The sequence below is a fragment of the Tupaia chinensis genome, unplaced genomic scaffold, assembly GCF_000334495.1.
Source record: "Tupaia chinensis unplaced genomic scaffold, TupChi_1.0 Scaffold000044_1, whole genome shotgun sequence".
NCBI lineage: Eukaryota > Metazoa > Chordata > Mammalia > Scandentia > Tupaiidae > Tupaia > Tupaia belangeri.
Genome location: NW_006159500.1, coordinates 2,274,473 through 2,294,394, shown reverse-complemented (window position 1 = coordinate 2,294,394; position 19,922 = coordinate 2,274,473). Strand labels below are relative to the sequence as shown.

General features: G+C 36.1%; 1 protein-coding gene and 2 pseudogenes across 1 annotated transcript in view; all 3 read left to right on the top strand.

Moving 5' to 3' along the window:
• Positions 1-19,922, top strand: part of FBXL13 (F-box and leucine rich repeat protein 13) — a 274,784-nt gene that overhangs the window by 114,355 nt on the left and 140,507 nt on the right. The window contains exon 9 of the mRNA XM_006140783.3: positions 14,950-15,082. Coding sequence (XP_006140845.2) covers positions 14,950-15,082 — 133 coding nt within the window. The remainder of the gene's footprint in view (positions 1-14,949; positions 15,083-19,922) is intronic.
• Positions 5,877-6,494, top strand: LOC114008479 (Golgi apparatus membrane protein TVP23 homolog B-like; annotated as a pseudogene).
• On the top strand, positions 11,681-12,298 carry LOC114008477 (Golgi apparatus membrane protein TVP23 homolog B-like; annotated as a pseudogene).

Below are 19,922 nucleotides of genomic sequence, written 5' to 3'. Positions count from 1 at the left end.
CTGGGCGCTTGTGGCTTGCTCTCTCTCGCTCTCTTATTCTGCCCCTCTCTGGTCAAATAAATAAATTAAATTAAATAATTCTTTGAAAGAATAAAAAAAGATCACCCCCAAGAGAGTCATCAGTAGCCCTTTTCTGGGAAAGCCCAAGCCACTGCTCCCACCCCAGTTGGTGAGGTCTGGTTTGCTAACAAAAGCATAGTACTGCCCTCAAGGATCAGTTTCTTCTAAGTCAAGTTCAAAGATTAGCTCTGTGTGCTCAGAGGCTCTCTTAGGACCTCAGGGAAATCCTCCTTGTACCTTTTGTTGACAGTCTTCAGCATGTCTCCCTTCCTAATGGACTCTTGCATTTTATACTTGTACATCAGAAACTGCACCAGCATCACTGCCTTCTTATTTAGAGGACCTTTTTCTGAATTCTCAATGAGAGGTAGAACTTCAGAGGATCTTAACGTTTTTCTTACTTTGCCTCTTCACACCTTTATTAGATACTGTGCCGTGATCACCTGCAGCAGCAGCATCACTGATGTTCGGTGGAGCACTGTTAGGCTCCTGAGGAGAGCCAGCAGCTGGTGAGCTCTGGGCAGCACCCCTCAGGATAGAAGAGGAGTGAGTGGGTTGGGGACTCTTCTTCCTCTGCTGTAGGGGCCTGAGCACTTTTAAAACCCTGGGTCTCCTCTCCGGCCTGGCGGCCTTTTTCCTTCCCACAGAGCTTACTCTCTGATCTTGAAGCATGGCAGCTGTAGTCAGCAAGCAGGATTGTGGGCGGAATTGCAGGTGATAAGGGACCTTGATTCCAGACCAGTCCAGCCAGTTCGCTGTCAGCCAACTGTCACTGATCCAATTACCACCCTCCAGATGGCAGTCCTGGCAAGTCACCCTCAGCCAATGGACACTAATCAATGAACTCACTCTCAAATATTTTTAACATGTGAATTTAACATGTGAATTCACTGATTAGCTAAAAAACGTTTTAATACATGAATTTAACATGTATAATTAAGTCTTAAAGTAAATTAATAGCTATACTTCCTTTTTTGAATAACTGAAATTTAGATGTTAACATTGATTACTTTCTTCAATCTTATGTAGTATTTTTGTTCTACCTTCTTTTGTACCTCCACATCTGTCATCATCATTTTACTATTTTATAAGGTCAGTAGCATATCACATATTTATTAGATCTTTTGCCTGTTTTTACTACTTGCAAATCATTCTCTTCTGATTTCAGTGCTCTTTAGAAGTTTCTTCTTGAAGGGTCTGTTGGAAGCAGACTACCTTAATCTATGTCTTTTAATGTCTTAGTGTTCATTCTTTTTTTTTTTTTTTTTTTTTTTTTTTTTTTTTTTTTTTTTTTTTTTTTTTTTTTTTTTTTTTGAGAGTTTTGTTTTGTTTTGTTTTCGCTATAGGGCACTTGCGCTCGCCAGACAGACAGAGAGAGACATAGAGCCAGAAAGCGAGAAATCATCCCCCAGGGAGGATGGTCACGCTGCAATCCCTTCTCCTCCATTCTCCTCTCGGGATCTTGGGCACACATGCACATGCACCCAGCGTGAGTTTTAAGCCCCCGGGTCCAGGACGCAAACCGCGGTCGACTATGTGAGAGGCCAGCAACATAGCCGTTACGCTAACTGCTGGTTCCCTTAGTGTTCATTCTTGAATTATAATTTACTTGCGTATGGTACCTGAGATTGACAGTTATTTTCTGCTGACTTCTGCCTTATGTAGTTAGTTTCTCAGGGAGATTGTTTGGTAGACGATCTTCTCTGGTTTCATTTAACATTTTTCTTTGTTTTGAACTTTTGCAATTGTATTATAATACCAGGAGTATTGCTTCATTGTCCCGTTTGGAACTACTTGTGTTTCTAGAAGCTGAAATTGTTGCTTTCATTAGCTCTAGAACAGTTATTCTGTGGTATTTTTGAATTTCGCTTTGATTCCATTCTCTCTGTTCTCTTTTGGAAATTCTATAAATATGTATGTTGAAACTTTTCATACTATGTAATGTGTCTCTTAACCTTTGTATTTTCCATCTCTTTATCTCTTTATGCCTTATGCTCTTTTATTTCTTAGCTATGTATTCCATTTCACTGGTTTTCTTTTCAGCTGAGTCTTATCTGCCACTAAATTTCAATAATTATATTCTTTAATCATTAATTTTATCTTGTTATTTTATGAAAAATGCCCCTTCTTTTTTTTTTTTTCATTGCCAGAGGGTGCATGTGCTCAAGAGAGAGAGAAAAAGCAAGAGAGGAGAGAGAACCACCCAATGGGGTGTGATCACATCATAATTCCTCTTTCTCCATATCTCCATCTTGTCAGGATTTTAGGCATGTAAGCACCTTTTCTTGGCATGTTTTTTTAAGTTACAGTGATTGGTCTAGATTCTGATAATGGTCAGCTATGTGGGACCTGGTTTCCTTAACCACTGTGCCATGGGACCTTGGCACAGGTTCTGGGCACAGTTTGGCCCAGTTCTTTGTTGACAACATCATTTTCAAGAGTTTTGTTTTTATTTTTATGTCTTTATCACTTTTCAGATCTTAATAATAACTATTGAACAATTTTATTAGTTATATTATTATTTTTATTGAAAATATGTCATGACTTTTCTGATGATCTAGTATTTCTGTTAATGCTTATGCAATTTTGTTTGCTCTTGTATTTTACAATTTTTGATTGAGAGTTTGTTTCATTGGGGCTTAATCATGAAAATCCTTTAAAGCCTGGTTTAAGTCCATGTCTCTAAAAAGACAATATTTCTGCCAAATATCCCAGCATTATTATAAGCTTGGAATGTATTTGCATGTTAGTTTATCAAATCTAGTTACAAAGGTAGTAATTAAAATAGAATCTCTCAAAGAATTAAAATTCTAATTCTAATACACATGATGGCTGGACTTTGGTTACAAAGTTTTGGGGAGATTTTCTTTTTATCCTAGGATAGGCACCTTAGTTTTTCTTTACCAGGAGGTAGATTTATTTTTCTACTCTATTTTATATTCCTCTCTTTCTCGCTCGCTCTCTCTAACTCATTTATAACTCCCAGCTTTGTACAAGCCTGGTGATTTTCTTCTATCCACCCCACCATGGCCTGTAAAATCAGAACCTATTTGTTATAAAAAGCAGCAGCCATCCCTCTTCTTTCCCATCCTAAGCAACTATAGCACGAGTACCTTTTTGCTAGTCTGAGTTTGTAAGAATTAGGGCCCTGGAGACTTTCCTTACTTTCTTGGAAACTTAGTTATATTGTTTACAATTTTTAAAAAAACATGTATTGATGCTTTATATCAGGAGAGTTCCTGGTTTTCTAGTCTACCATTTTTGCTACATAGTAGTCAAGGCAGGTGTATTGATCTTTCCCAAGAATTCTATAACTTTAGAAAATATATCCAGTTCAGTTCATCAGGCAGTTATTAAATGCTGTCTACATACCAGCTACTATTTGAGGAAATATCTAGTTTTCTGGAAGAATTTCACCTTAGTTCTCAAAATAAAACAAATATGCTTATCCTTCTCACCATCTCTCCATAGCTATCAATGAAAAAGATTACATTATATGACAGGCATTAGCAAATAAATTTCATTACTTTAGATAAAATTTCTATTTTCAGATAAAATGCTACCACCTTGCCCAGGAGGTGATGTTGTAGTTAAGGTGCTGGGCTCCCATATGGCCAGCTGTGGTTCAAGTCCTGGACCTGGTGGCTTGCTTTCTCACTTTCCCTCCCTCCTCCCCACCTCTTTCTCTGGTGACCACATGTGTCCTTATAGCAAATTTGAAAATAATAATAAATAAAATTAAACAAGTAAGTCTTTAAAAAATGTGACCACTTAAACTCCTGCTATTAAAATGTATTAAGTGCATTTGGTAGTTATTAACATTGCCATTATTAGTATAATGGCGGTTACATACACACAAAAGGTAAGTAGAAGAATTACTTAAAAGTTTACCTGTTTTTCAACATTATGTATTTCTTTTCTCTGTATTTAGATTTTCTTCTACTTCAGTTTAAGAGAAGTGATCACTTGTGGTCAAGTTAATCGTGCCTGGATGTTGATGACACAGATAAGCTCATTGTGGAATGCTGTAAGTAGATACTAACTGAAATATGTCTTTATTTTATTATTGAAAGAAGAATGGATTTCTGTAAAGCTAATTATAGTAGGAACCCCTTCTTCCTTGTTCTTCCTGCTGTAGTCACCATCAGAAAGTGTATTTGTTTTCTTTTGTCTAGGTACAAATCCTGGAGGAAGAAAGAAAAAAGATGATAATGTTATCCTAAGAGCTATATTATTAATATTAAAATATTTAAGTGGTGGGACCAGCAGATGGTGTAATGGTTGCATTGCTGGACTCTTGTGTGGTCGACTATGGCTTGAGTCCCAGACCCAGCAGCTTGAAACTCATGCCAGGCATGTGTGTGTGCATGCCCAGAATCCTGAGAGGAGAATGAAGGAGAAGGGATTGTGGTTTGGCCATCCCCTTAGGGGATGATTTCTCACTTTCTGTCTCTAATGAGCATACATGTCCTATAGCAAAAATCTCTCTAAATTTTATTAAGTGGTAGAAAGAAATTGAATATTATTTTTTGATTGAAACAAAGTCCCATGTTATATAATAGTTTGTACCCCGTCCTGGTTTCGTCATTTATATGTGCCTGTTTCCTTCTCATGAGTATTAGACTTTATGTTGAGTTCTTGACTATGAGTAAGACAGTTTAGAGTGTGTGTGTTTTTAATTCTGCTGTAGGATATGTGCACTTGCCACAGACAGAGAGGGAAAGTGAGAAGACAATCCCCAGGGGAATAGCTATACCACAATCCTATCTCTTCCATTATCATCTCAGGATTTGGGACACAGAAGTCCACTTGTCCCACATGTGTTCAAGCTGCTGGTTCCAAGATGTGAACTGTGCAGTCAGTCACATAGGATCCAGCTGCCCAACTACCATGGCACCTGGCTGGCCCTAAAAGTGTTTTTAAAGGCTTTTGCATAACTCATAATGTGGAGGAAATCATTCTTCAAAAGAAAAGAGATGACCTAGTATATTTGGCTGATGATATGGAAAAAGGATGATAGCAAAGGTTTATGTGTGCTCCGAAGTGGCCAGATCTAATAGATAAATAATAATACTGATATCATAATATTAATAATATTTTCAGCCAGGATTATAAGTTTGTGAATATCCAATTTCTCATTGTTTTCCAAATAAAGATATTGTTTGTGATAAAATGCTTGTAATCGTGCCATATTTGAACACTTATAAGAAAAGGCAGAAAGAAGATGAAGGGCAACATACAATTATGGAAAGAGAAATTTGTTGAACATGAAGAAAGTTAACTTCCTGTTGGGGTTTGTTTTTCACTGATATGCATTCATATTCTTTCCATCTTTATTCAGTAAGGCTGTTGGGCAGAAACGGTGGCCTTTTCTAACTCTAGCCAGACTTCAGCATGATCTGTTTTGATGTTAATATTGTTAATATTCTTTCTCTTCCAGACCATTTAGATTCTATTTTTTGCCTTTATGGGTCTTCCAAAGGAAAGATTAACATCTCCAAATGTTTGTAACATAAATAAGAAATTGATTACTTTAAACCAATGGTTCACAAAGAAAAGAGTTATACAGAGTGAGAGTAGGACAGTGTAGCCAAGAAGGGGATGGTCCTTTAATGATATGTAAAGATGTTGAGATGACATGTGGGACTAGAGTCCCTGGTACTCTGTCCATTCCTGGTAGTTTTTCTGTTTTAGAGCTTCTGATAACTTATACCAGGTCACCTACTCATAGATCAGTTTGAGAACATGATATCATTAGCAATAAGGAGTGGTGAGGTCAGTGACTGACTGAACTTTAGACAATAAAGAAAATGTTCATGTTGCAGCAGGACAGTAATGATGACACTGAAGATGTTTCACTGTTTGATGCCAAAGAAGAGGTAACTAATAGACCAAAAAGAAACCAAAATCAGACATCCAGTGGCATAATTTTTCCATTTATTCTTTTGAGTCAGTAAAGTCATAGTCTATCTTCTGTGTGAATTGCTCAGCAGCAGCCTGTATGGTGACAGTGACAATTATCTTGTTATTATCATGTGGCTTTTGGGCAGTGAAGAACGTCACAGGTAGACTAATGGTGGGCCTGTATTGGTGGAATCATATTGATGAAGATATAAAGAGCCATTGGGTGTTTGAATCCAGGAATACATCCCCTCAAGAGAATAAAACTGTTTGAGAGGCTGAATCAATAATCTTTTGGTTAGGACTTATTGCCTGTCCAGTGATATGGGTGGTTTTTGCCTTTAGTGCTCTCTTCTCCTTCAGAGTAAAGTGGTTGGTGGCAGTTATCATGGATGTTGTGCTACGAGGTGCCAACCATATGGTTATACCAGGTATAAAGTGGGCAGCAGGAAGAATTTAACCAGTATGGCTACCTCGTGTATCTTAGAAGGCAGTTTTTAAGACAAAATACTGGAGATGATCAGAATTCCTAAATAGAAAACTTACGTGTTTTTATCACATTGAGAAACAACCTATGAGATTCTTGTCTGAATCTTTTAGAGCTCAGTCCATGTTGCAAAAAGGAGTGTCGGGTTTGTTTTTTCACTTAAAAACTATTTATAAAGAGGAAAAGTCGTTAAGTTTTTGTTTTCTTTCTAGCAGGTGGGGCTAGAGAGTATAGTGTCACTAGAAACATTTTCACAGTTTGTTTCATGGTGTACACATGTCTACACAAGCTCATGTGATACCAACATATCCCACATTAATCCAAGTGTGTGTATTCACTCATGCGTTCTAGAGACCTTTGCATTTTTATTCATAGAACATAGGAGGATGTTTTTAGTCTATCTTAAAGCTCTATGTGTTTATATATTATTTCTTGTAGATTATTTTTAGCAGTAAGTTTTGCTTCTATGGTAAGAGTGAACACTTTGACCTTATGTGTTGGAAATAATTGTTATTTTAAAATATGTACTTTATGGTGAAATTTCTTATACATAAGCAGGTAAGTGAAAAACCACATTTGGGCCGGTTTAACTAGCCCAAATTAACTAGTTTCTGAAATTTTGTTTATTTTTCTTTGTACCAAATAATTTACTCAAGACCCAATTAATAAAAACCATGTGTCTGGCCCCTTATCTCATTCCCTCTCATAACTTTTTTTTTTTTTTTTTTTTGAGAGTTTTGTTTTGTTTTGTTTTCGCTATAGGGCACTTGCGCTCGCCAGACAGACAGAGAGAGACATAGAGACAGAAAGCGAGAAATCATCCCCCAGGGAGGATGGTCACGCTGCAATCCCTTCTCCTCCATTCTCCTCTCGGGATCTTGGGCACACATGCACATGCACCCAGCGTGAGTTTTAAGCCACCGGGTCCAGGACGCAAACCGCGGTCGACTATGTGAGAGTCCAGCAACATAGCCGTTACGCTAACTGCTGGTTCCCTTAGTGTTCATTCTTGAATTATAATTTACTTGCGTATGGTACCTGAGATTGACAGTTATTTTCTGCTGACTTCTGCCTTATGTAGTTAGTTTCTCAGGGAGATTGTTTGGTAGACGATCTTCTCTGGTTTCATTTAACATTTTTCTTTGTTTTGAACTTTTGCAATTGTATTATAATACCAGGAGTATTGCTTCATTGTCCCGTTTGGAACTACTTGTGTTTCTAGAAGCTGAAATTGTTGCTTTCATTAGCTCTAGAACAGTTATTCTGTGGTATTTTTGAATTTCGCTTTGATTCCATTCTCTCTGTTCTCTTTTGGAAATTCTATAAATATGTATGTTGAAACTTTTCATACTATGTAATGTGTCTCTTAACCTTTGTATTTTCCATCTCTTTATCTCTTTATGCCTTATGCTCTTTTATTTCTTAGCTATGTATTCCATTTCACTGGTTTTCTTTTCAGCTGAGTCTTATCTGCCACTAAATTTCAATAATTATATTCTTTAATCATTAATTTTATCTTGTTATTTTATGAAAAATGCCCCTTCTTTTTTTTTTTTTCATTGCCAGAGGGTGCATGTGCTCAAGAGAGAGAGAAAAAGCAAGAGAGGAGAGAGAACCACCCAATGGGGTGTGATCACATCATAATTCCTCTTTCTCCATATCTCCATCTTGTCAGGATTTTAGGCATGTAAGCACCTTTTCTTGGCATGTTTTTTTAAGTTACAGTGATTGGTCTAGATTCTGATAATGGTCAGCTATGTGGGACCTGGTTTCCTTAACCACTGTGCCATGGGACCTTGGCACAGGTTCTGGGCACAGTTTGGCCCAGTTCTTTGTTGACAACATCATTTTCAAGAGTTTTGTTTTTATTTTTATGTCTTTATCACTTTTCAGATCTTAATAATAACTATTGAACAATTTTATTAGTTATATTATTATTTTTATTGAAAATATGTCATGACTTTTCTGATGATCTAGTATTTCTGTTAATGCTTATGCAATTTTGTTTGCTCTTGTATTTTACAATTTTTGATTGAGAGTTTGTTTCATTGGGGCTTAATCATGAAAATCCTTTAAAGCCTGGTTTAAGTCCATGTCTCTAAAAAGACAATATTTCTGCCAAATATCCCAGCATTATTATAAGCTTGGAATGTATTTGCATGTTAATATATCAAATCTAGTTACAAAGGTAGTAATTAAAATAGAATCTCTCAAAGAATTAAAATTCTAATTCTAATACACATGATGGCTGGACTTTGGTTACAAAGTTTTGGGGAGATTTTCTTTTTATCCTAGGATAGGCACCTTAGTTTTTCTTTACCAGGAGGTAGATTTATTTTTCTACTCTATTTTATATTCCTCTCTTTCTCGCTCGCTCTCTCTAACTCATTTATAACTCCCAGCTTTGTACAAGCCTGGTGATTTTCTTCTATCCACCCCACCATGGCCTGTAAAATCAGAACCTATTTGTTATAAAAAGCAGCAGCCATCCCTCTTCTTTCCCATCCTAAGCAACTATAGCACGAGTACCTTTTTGCTAGTCTGAGTTTGTAAGAATTAGGGCCCTGGAGACTTTCCTTACTTTCTTGGAAACTTAGTTATATTGTTTACAATTTTTAAAAAAACATGTATTGATGCTTTATATCAGGAGAGTTCCTGGTTTTCTAGTCTACCATTTTTGCTACATAGTAGTCAAGGCAGGTGTATTGATCTTTCCCAAGAATTCTATAACTTTAGAAAATATATCCAGTTCAGTTCATCAGGCAGTTATTAAATGCTGTCTACATACCAGCTACTATTTGAGGAAATATCTAGTTTTCTGGAAGAATTTCACCTTAGTTCTCAAAATAAAACAAATATGCTTATCCTTCTCACCATCTCTCCATAGCTATCAATGAAAAAGATTACATTATATGACAGGCATTAGCAAATAAATTTCATTACTTTAGATAAAATTTCTATTTTCAGATAAAATGCTACCACCTTGCCCAGGAGGTGATGTTGTAGTTAAGGTGCTGGGCTCCCATATGGCCAGCTGTGGTTCAAGTCCTGGACCTGGTGGCTTGCTTTCTCACTTTCCCTCCCTCCTCCCCACCTCTTTCTCTGGTGACCACATGTGTCCTTATAGCAAATTTGAAAATAATAATAAATAAAATTAAACAAGTAAGTCTTTAAAAAATGTGACCACTTAAACTCCTGCTATTAAAATGTATTAAGTGCATTTGGTAGTTATTAACATTGCCATTATTAGTATAATGGCGGTTACATACACACAAAAGGTAAGTAGAAGAATTACTTAAAAGTTTACCTGTTTTTCAACATTATGTATTTCTTTTCTCTGTATTTAGATTTTCTTCTACTTCAGTTTAAGAGAAGTGATCACTTGTGGTCAAGTTAATCGTGCCTGGATGTTGATGACACAGATAAGCTCATTGTGGAATGCTGTAAGTAGATACTAACTGAAATATGTCTTTATTTTATTATTGAAAGAAGAATGGATTTCTGTAAAGCTAATTATAGTAGGAACCCCTTCTTCCTTGTTCTTCCTGCTGTAGTCACCATCAGAAAGTGTATTTGTTTTCTTTTGTCTAGGTACAAATCCTGGAGGAAGAAAGAAAAAAGATGATAATGTTATCCTAAGAGCTATATTATTAATATTAAAATATTTAAGTGGTGGGACCAGCAGATGGTGTAATGGTTGCATTGCTGGACTCTTGTGTGGTCGACTATGGCTTGAGTCCCAGACCCAGCAGCTTGAAACTCATGCCAGGCATGTGTGTGTGCATGCCCAGAATCCTGAGAGGAGAATGAAGGAGAAGGGATTGTGGTGTGGCTATCCCCTTAGGGGATGATTTCTCACTTTCTGTCTCTAATGAGCATACATGTCCTATAGCAAAAATCTCTCTAAATTTTATTAAGTGGTAGAAAGAAATTGAATATTATTTTTTGATTGAAACAAAGTCCCATGTTATATAATAGTTTGTACCCCGTCCTGGTTTCGTCATTTATATGTGCCTGTTTCCTTCTCATGAGTATTAGACTTTATGTTGAGTTCTTGACTATGAGTAAGACAGTTTAGAGTGTGTGTGTTTTTAATTCTGCTGTAGGATATGTGCACTTGCCACAGACAGAGAGGGAAAGTGAGAAGACAATCCCCAGGGGAATAGCTATACCACAATCCTATCTCTTCCATTATCATCTCAGGATTTGGGACACAGAAGTCCACTTGTCCCACATGTGTTCAAGCTGCTGGTTCCAAGATGTGAACTGTGCAGTCAGTCACATAGGATCCAGCTGCCCAACTACCATGGCACCTGGCTGGCCCTAAAAGTGTTTTTAAAGGCTTTTGCATAACTCATAATGTGGAGGAAATCATTCTTCAAAAGAAAAGAGATGACCTAGTATATTTGGCTGATGATATGGAAAAAGGATGATAGCAAAGGTTTATGTGTGCTCCGAAGTGGCCAGATCTAATAGATAAATAATAATACTGATATCATAATATTAATAATATTTTCAGCCAGGATTATAAGTTTGTGAATATCCAATTTCTCATTGTTTTCCAAATAAAGATATTGTTTGTGATAAAATGCTTGTAATCGTGCCATATTTGAACACTTATAAGAAAAGGCAGAAAGAAGATGAAGGGCAACATACAATTATGGAAAGAGAAATTTGTTGAACATGAAGAAAGTTAACTTCCTGTTGGGGTTTGTTTTTCACTGATATGCATTCATATTCTTTCCATCTTTATTCAGTAAGGCTGTTGGGCAGAAACGGTGGCCTTTTCTAACTCTAGCCAGACTTCAGCATGATCTGTTTTGATGTTAATATTGTTAATATTCTTTCTCTTCCAGACCATTTAGATTCTATTTTTTGCCTTTATGGGTCTTCCAAAGGAAAGATTAACATCTCCAAATGTTTGTAACATAAATAAGAAATTGATTACTTTAAACCAATGGTTCACAAAGAAAAGAGTTATACAGAGTGAGAGTAGGACAGTGTAGCCAAGAAGGGGATGGTCCTTTAATGATATGTAAAGATGTTGAGATGACATGTGGGACTAGAGTCCCTGGTACTCTGTCCATTCCTGGTAGTTTTTCTGTTTTAGAGCTTCTGATAACTTATACCAGGTCACCTACTCATAGATCAGTTTGAGAACATGATATCATTAGCAATAAGGAGTGGTGAGGTCAGTGACTGACTGAACTTTAGACAATAAAGAAAATGTTCATGTTGCAGCAGGACAGTAATGATGACACTGAAGATGTTTCACTGTTTGATGCCAAAGAAGAGGTAACTAATAGACCAAAAAGAAACCAAAATCAGACATCCAGTGGCATAATTTTTCCATTTATTCTTTTGAGTCAGTAAAGTCATAGTCTATCTTCTGTGTGAATTGCTCAGCAGCAGCCTGTATGGTGACAGTGACAATTATCTTGTTATTATCATGTGGCTTTTGGGCAGTGAAGAACGTCACAGGTAGACTAATGGTGGGCCTGTATTGGTGGAATCATATTGATGAAGATATAAAGAGCCATTGGGTGTTTGAATCCAGGAATACATCCCCTCAAGAGAATAAAACTGTTTGAGAGGCTGAATCAATAATCTTTTGGTTAGGACTTATTGCCTGTCCAGTGATATGGGTGGTTTTTGCCTTTAGTGCTCTCTTCTCCTTCAGAGTAAAGTGGTTGGTGGCAGTTATCATGGATGTTGTGCTACGAGGTGCCAACCATATGGTTATACCAGGTGTAAAGTGGGCAGCAGGAAGAATTTAACCAGTATGGCTACCTCGTGTATCTTAGAAGGCAGTTTTTAAGACAAAATACTGGAGATGATCAGAATTCCTAAATAGAAAACTTACGTGTTTTTATCACATTGAGAAACAACCTATGAGATTCTTGTCTGAATCTTTTAGAGCTCAGTCCATGTTGCAAAAAGGAGTGTCGGGTTTGTTTTTTCACTTAAAAACTATTTATAAAGAGGAAAAGTCGTTAAGTTTTTGTTTTCTTTCTAGCAGGTGGGGCTAGAGAGTATAGTGTCACTAGAAACATTTTCACAGTTTGTTTCATGGTGTACACATGTCTACACAAGCTCATGTGATACCAACATATCCCACATTAATCCAAGTGTGTGTATTCACTCATGCGTTCTAGAGACCTTTGCATTTTTATTCATAGAACATAGGAGGATGTTTTTAGTCTATCTTAAAGCTCTATGTGTTTATATATTATTTCTTGTAGATTATTTTTAGCAGTAAGTTTTGCTTCTATGGTAAGAGTGAACACTTTGACCTTATGTGTTGGAAATAATTGTTATTTTAAAATATGTACTTTATGGTGAAATTTCTTATACATAAGCAGGTAAGTGAAAAACCACATTTGGGCCGGTTTAACTAGCCCAAATTAACTAGTTTCTGAAATTTTGTTTATTTTTCTTTGTACCAAATAATTTACTCAAGACCCAATTAATAAAAATGCAATCCTAATAGTTTATGTGTATGGGATACCCAGAGGTTGCTGCTCTTCTATTTATTTTATGGAAAGGATAGCTGGACTTTACTTTGGAACTTCTTGGAAGCTATTCAGTGATTGTTGGACTAATAAAATCTATCTTTTTCCACTATGAGAGTATTATTCTTATGTCATAATGAGAATAATCATTTAAATACTTGGCATAGTAAATGCCTAACACATTTTATAAGTGTATTTTCTTTTTCTTGCTATAATGAGAATATTGTAAATCATACAGACTTTGTTAGAGTCTTTTGATCAGCAGATTATGTTGTGAATATATTTGTAAATTGTTAAAAAACATTTTAAGGATGTTTTGTTCAATTGAATAAGTATCTATTGTGTTGATAGCTTTGAGGGTGCATGACTTTATATTTGTATAAAACTCTACTGTTTACAAAGTGAAAAAAAATTAGGGAAAATGTTGCCACTGAATGTTTATTGATGACATAAATACTTACAGTTGTTGAGATTAAAGTATCATCCAAGAAATAGATATTGGGAATAATACATGCTTATTTCATTTTTTTGGAGAGGTTTTTGCTAGAGGGCACGTGTGTTCCCCAGAAAGACAGAGAGAGGCAGAGAGATAGAAAGCGAGAAATCACCCTCCAGGGGGGATGGCCACGCTGCAATCCCTTCTCCTCCATTCTCCTCTCAGGATCTTGGGCACACATGCACAGGCACCCAGCGTGAGTTTAAGCCACCAGGTCTGGGACTCAAACTGCAGTTAGCTACATGGAAGTTCAGCGACATAGTCATTCCCCTAACTGCTGGTTGCAGCTTATTTCTTTCTTTATTTTCCTTTTTTAAAAAGTTTGTTATAGGGCACATACATTTGCCAGAGAGATGGAAAATAAGAAAGCATCCACCAGGAGAGATGGCTATGCCGCAGTCCCTACTCCCCATTCTCCCCCTGGGATTTCAGGAACATATGCACACATGTCAGCATGTTTTTCAAGTCACCAGGCATTGAACTTGAACCATGCAGTTGGCCATGTGGGATCTAACCGCCATAACCACCATGCCACCAGCTGTCCCACAGTATGTACTTATCTTTTATTATTGGCTGAGACTTTCCCCCAGTGACTCTTTGACATTAGAAACACAGGCATGTTCTCTGTTACAAAAATAGTACTGGAGTAAGAATAGTATAGAAGCAGCAGCTTACAAGTTCATGTTAGAAAATGCCAGAGTGAGGCCAGCCCTGTGGCCTAGTAAAGGAGCAGGATCTCACATGGCCGACTGGGCTGTTCGAATCCTGACCCTGGCAGCTTGAAGAATACGCTGGGCATATGTTTGACAAAGGCATACATTTTTAAAGCTTTCTATATTTCTTGATATCTGATACTTGATTGTGATTTTAATTTGTATATCTCAACTCATAGGGCACTGGTTGTTCTCATGCTAAGAAGCCATTTTGCGTTTACAATTTTTATCCTAATGTAGTATATTTTGTTATCACCCAGTTTAAACCATTTTTGGAAACAAGCATATATGTTTGCATATGTAGAGTTTTTTATTTTATTCATGAAATTTACATACTCTACTAATACAATATTCAAACTAATATTTCAGTCCCTTTTTTTCTATTTGAAAATACTGTGGTGAAGAACTTTTAGGACTTGACGCTTTAAAATATTTAAAATTTGGAGGGGCCAGCAAGTAGCATGGTTAAGGCATTGGACTCCCACATGGCTGACTATAGTTCGAGTCCTGGATCTTGTGGCTTGAAAAATGTCAGGCACATGTGTGTGCATGCCCAACATCCCAAAAAGAGAATGGAGGAAAAGGGATTGTACTGTGACCATGCCCCTGGGGGTGGGGGGTGATTTCTCACTTTCCTTCTCACTGTCTCTCTCTCTGTCTCTCCATTAAGTGCATGTGCTCTATGGCAAAAACCTTTTTAAGAAATGGATAAAATATTTAAAAATTTTAAATGAAACAAGTCTTTTTCACTTTGTAATGCTTTTTGTTTATCCTTTTTAGATCGATTTTTCCACAGTGAAAAATGTGATTGCAGATAGATATATAGTGTCTACTTTGCAGAGGTGGCGTCTCAATGTGCTCCGTTTGAATTTTCGTGGTTGTTCTCTCCGACAAAAAACTTTCAGATCTGTCAGTAAGTATGTTCAATACAACTCCTCATCTTGCTTTTCTGTATCTTAATTAAACAAATATTTTAAAAAGTGCCAATAAAACGGCAACTTTAGTAACAGTCTTAAATCATAAGAATGCCAGTTTTAAACATTTAAAAACCTTATAGTATGATCATCTCTTACTGGTACATATGTCCCAGGAGTTGGTCCTTTGTCCATTCTTCTTTTTTTTTTTTTTTAAGAGAGATTTTTTTCTATAGGGCTTGTGCACTTACCAGACAGAGACAGACAGAGAGACAGAAAGTGAGAAATCACCCTTCAGGGGGATGGCTGCACCTCATTCTTCTCCTCTATTCTCCTTTTGGGATTTTGGGCATGCATGCACACATGCCTGGTGTGAATTTTAAGCCACTGGATTCAGGACTTGAACTGTGGTTGACTATGTGGGAGTCCAGTGACATAACTGTTATACCATCTGCTGTCCCTGTCCATTTTACATGTGTGTGTACAAGAACACATTCTCATAAAAACAAAAAAAAAAACCCTAACAATAGACATAACAAGTGTCTCATTTCACCTCTCTCAAGCTTATTTACTTATCCAATAGGTTACTATTTTATGTTTACTTTAAAATACATTTACATATCTGTAATTAAATATATATATATATATTTAAATTACCAGAGTATGCATGCACTCACCAGAGAAAAAGAGAAACATGGAAAGCACCTCCCAAAGGAGTGTGGTCATACCACAACCCTTTTTTCCTCTAATTCTCCATCCTGTCAGAATTTAGGGCACATGTGGTTTTTAATTCACCAAGGCCGATATTTGAACCACAGTTGCCAATGTGAGATCTGACTCCCTTAATAGCTGTGCTACAAGGCTAGTCCTGCAATTTTAATTTTTAACAAGAATGAGTTCTTATTATTTTATATTTTCTTTCATGTCCAGAAATCTTTACATGTTAGTATATGTAGATCTACAGTACTAAATTATTTTAAAATACTGTAAAATCATTTTATATTATAGATCAACTATAAATTTATTCTATTTTATATGTATTTAATCTTTTTATTATTGATGGACCCTGAATTTACTTCCATTTGTGTATATTCATTGTGAGATTTCTATTTAACCTATAAATCCTTTGAGATATACTTTTTACTTACCATATATATTTCTGATAATGAGAGAAGCAATATATTTCAAAAATGTATACATCCTGGGCCAGCAGGTGGTGTGGTGGTTAAGGTTCTGGACTCTCACGTGTCTGACCGCAAGTCCCAGATCTGGTGGCTTGCTTCCTCACTTTCCATCTCTCTTTATCTCTGGTCAAATTAAAATAATAATAATAAATATTAAATAAATAATCCTTTAACAAATAAAAAAGTATACATCCATACTGACTTTAGATAATGAGAAAGAATATCGTATACATGTGTTAGTATCAACATGGATAAGTCTAAAGATATTAAATGGTAAAATCAAGTTGCAGAATGATGTAATATAATACTATTTGTATAGTGTTTTTCAGTGTGCAAGATAATATGTATATATGTAAATTTTTGTTTTGAAATAATTTCACTTATATAGATATAGACACAAACACACACACACACCCCTCTATAGTAACATATAAAAAGCATGCAAATGTGTACAAAATGGAATACTCTGAATGGTTATTGTGGTGCCACAAAAAGTTATAGTTCTTTATATGATGTTATTTTCACCATGTATTGAGCTTTCTTTTTGGTTTAAATAGTTTTTCAGTTAGCTGATGCTCTTGAGTTTTTTAGTTAAACTATTATACCATTGGGAATATTGATAGTTTTATTTTACCCACTTCTAATCCTACATCTTATTTTTTTCTTCCCATTTTGTTACATTGCTTAGAATCTTTTTTTTTTTTAAGACTTTGGCCATAGGGCTCGGGTGCCTGCTGGAGAGAGATGGTAAGAGGGAAGGCGAGAAATCACTCTCGAGTGGGGATGACCATGCTACAGTCCCTTCCCCTCCATCCTCCTCCTGGGATTTTGGGCATTCACACACATGTGCCCTGCGTGAGGTCTGGGACTCACACCATGGCTGGCTATGTGGGAGTCCAGTGCTTTAACCACTATGCCACCTGCTGGCCCCTAGGACCTCTTTTTTAATATTTGAAAAGTATCAGGCCTATGCAGCAATCTTGTCTTGTTCTTGACTTTTTTAATATTTTAAATGGGAATAATGTTAATATTATTATTATATCTTTTAATTTCTGAGATATACTCTATATGGTCATATAATGATCTCACTTATAAGCAACTATTTCCTGTATATTCCTTATCTAGTGAAGTTTCATCTGAATTTTTAGTAACTATTAATTTCTGATTCTCCATGATCAATTCTTGCTTTGCCTTCCAGGCATGTTGTAGATTTTTTAAAAATAATTCATGTATTAGAATTTGGACAAAAGAGGGAAGCTGAACATGTGCTTAACCTGCCATTTTGAATCAGTTTCTTACTTTTGTTCATTTATTTATTTTTAATTGCCAGATTGCATGTGCACTTGCCAGAGAGAGAGAGAAAGAGAAAGCATTCTCCAATGAGGTATGGTTATGCCACAGTCCCTCCTCTATTTGTCCATCCTTTTGAGAATTTGGGCATGCATGCACATGTGTTCAGCATGTTTTTCACACCACTGGGCTATGATTCAAGCCATGGTTGGCCATGTGGGATCTTGCTGCCTTGATCAGTAGGCTACAGGGCCAGCCCTTATTACCTTTAGTAATAAAAATTGATAAAATAATTATAAATCTTAATGTATTAACCATCCAAACTTCCTGTATCTCTCTCTTCTTCTCTCTCTTTATGTATGTGTATACACACACACACACACACACACATACACACACATGCACACCCATACATGTACAAAATACTGGTTCCTTCCTCCTCTATCTCTGTATGTGTAATACACACACCTCCTCCCCCTCTCTATATGTGTACATACACATACACATGCACACCTACCCATGCACAAAATACTATGTGTACATACACATACACATGCACACCTATCCATGCACAAAATACTGGATCATAGGAAAAGTCATGATGTATTTTTTGCATAGAAAAACATGAAAAGATATGTTGTGACTTTTCCAATGTACCAATGAATATAGAATATATACTGTTAAATAAATCTATGTTTCTGAAGAAAGAAAATGGACACAAAATGCAACATTCAAAGTTTTTATTTGACCTAATATTTTCATAATAGCAATGGTAATTCAACAGTGGAATGAATTTCTAAGGAATGACAGACTATATGCCTCCATAGGTTTTATTTAATTTATTTATTTATTAATTGAGATAAAACTTACATAAAATAAATTTCACCATTTTTACCATTTTAAAGAGTTCAATTAATTGTGTTTTTTTTTTAGCATATTCACAATGTTGTCCAGCCATTATCTAATTCTAGAACATTTTAATCAACCCAAAAAGAAATTCCATACCCGTTCTATGTTCTATTTATTTTTCTTACCTAATTGCTCAGGCTAGAATTTCAATGTGGAGTATGCATGGTGAGAACAAATGCCTTGTCTTGTTCCTGATCTCAGGAGGACAATTTTCAGTCTTTTATCATTAGGATATTAGCTGTGGACTTTAAAAAACTGCCTTTGAATGAGTTGAGAAAGTTCTCTTATATTTCTACTTTGTGAGTGTTTTTTTTTTTTTCTTTGTGAGTGTTTTGATCATAAAAGGCTTTTGGATTTTGTCAATACTTTTTTCTGTAGCAACTGATATAAATTTTTTTCTTTAATTCTATGAATATTGCTTAAATTATATTGGTTGATTTTCTTTTTTGTATGTTGAATCATCTTGGCATTCCAAACAACCTCTCTTACTTGTTGTGTGAAATCCTTTTAATATGCTGCTGGATTCTGTTTTCTAATATTTTAAAGAGTTTCACATCTATATTTAGAAAAAATATTATGGTTTAAAGCTCATTTGTTTTTAGCACTGAATAATATCACAGTTTCTGGATGTACCACAGTTTATCTCTTCACCTACCAACGGATAGCTTGATCACTTCCAAATTTTGTCAATTATGAATAAAGCTGCTTTAAACATCAATGTGCAGGTTTGTTGTGTGGACATAATGTTTTCAACTCCTTTGGGTAGATACAGAGTAGTGTGATTGATGGATTGTATGGTAAGAGTATATTTAGTTTTGTGAAAAAGTGCCAAATTATATTCCAAAGTGGCTGTAGCATTTGGCATTCCCACTAGCAATGAATGAGAGTTTCTATAAATCCACATTTTTTCAGCATTTGGTGTTGTCATTTCTAGATTTTGGCTATGCTAATAGGTATATAGTGGTATTTCATTGCTGTCTTAATTTACATTTCCCTGATGATGTGTGATGTTGAGCATATTTTCATATGTTTATATCATTTTTGGTGAGATGTCTGTTAAGGTTTTTGTCCCATTTTTAAATTGAGTTATTTTATTACTCAGTTTTTTTTTTTTTTTGGAGAGATTTTTGCTATAGGGTGTGTGTGCTCGCCAGACAGACAGAGAGAGACATAGAGACAGAAAGCAAGAAATCACCCCCAGGGGGGATGGTCACTCCGCAATCCCTTCTCCTCCATTCTCCTCTCAGGATCTTGGGCACGCACGGACACGCGCCCGGCATGAGTTTTAAGCCCCTGGGTCCGGGATGTGAACCGCAGTCGACTACGTGGGAGTCCATCAACATAGCCATTACACTAACTGCTGGTTCCCATTACTCAGTTTTAAGAGTACTTTATACAGTCTGAATAATAGCCTTTTGTCAGAAGTGTCTTTTGGAAAGCATTTTCTCCCAGTCTG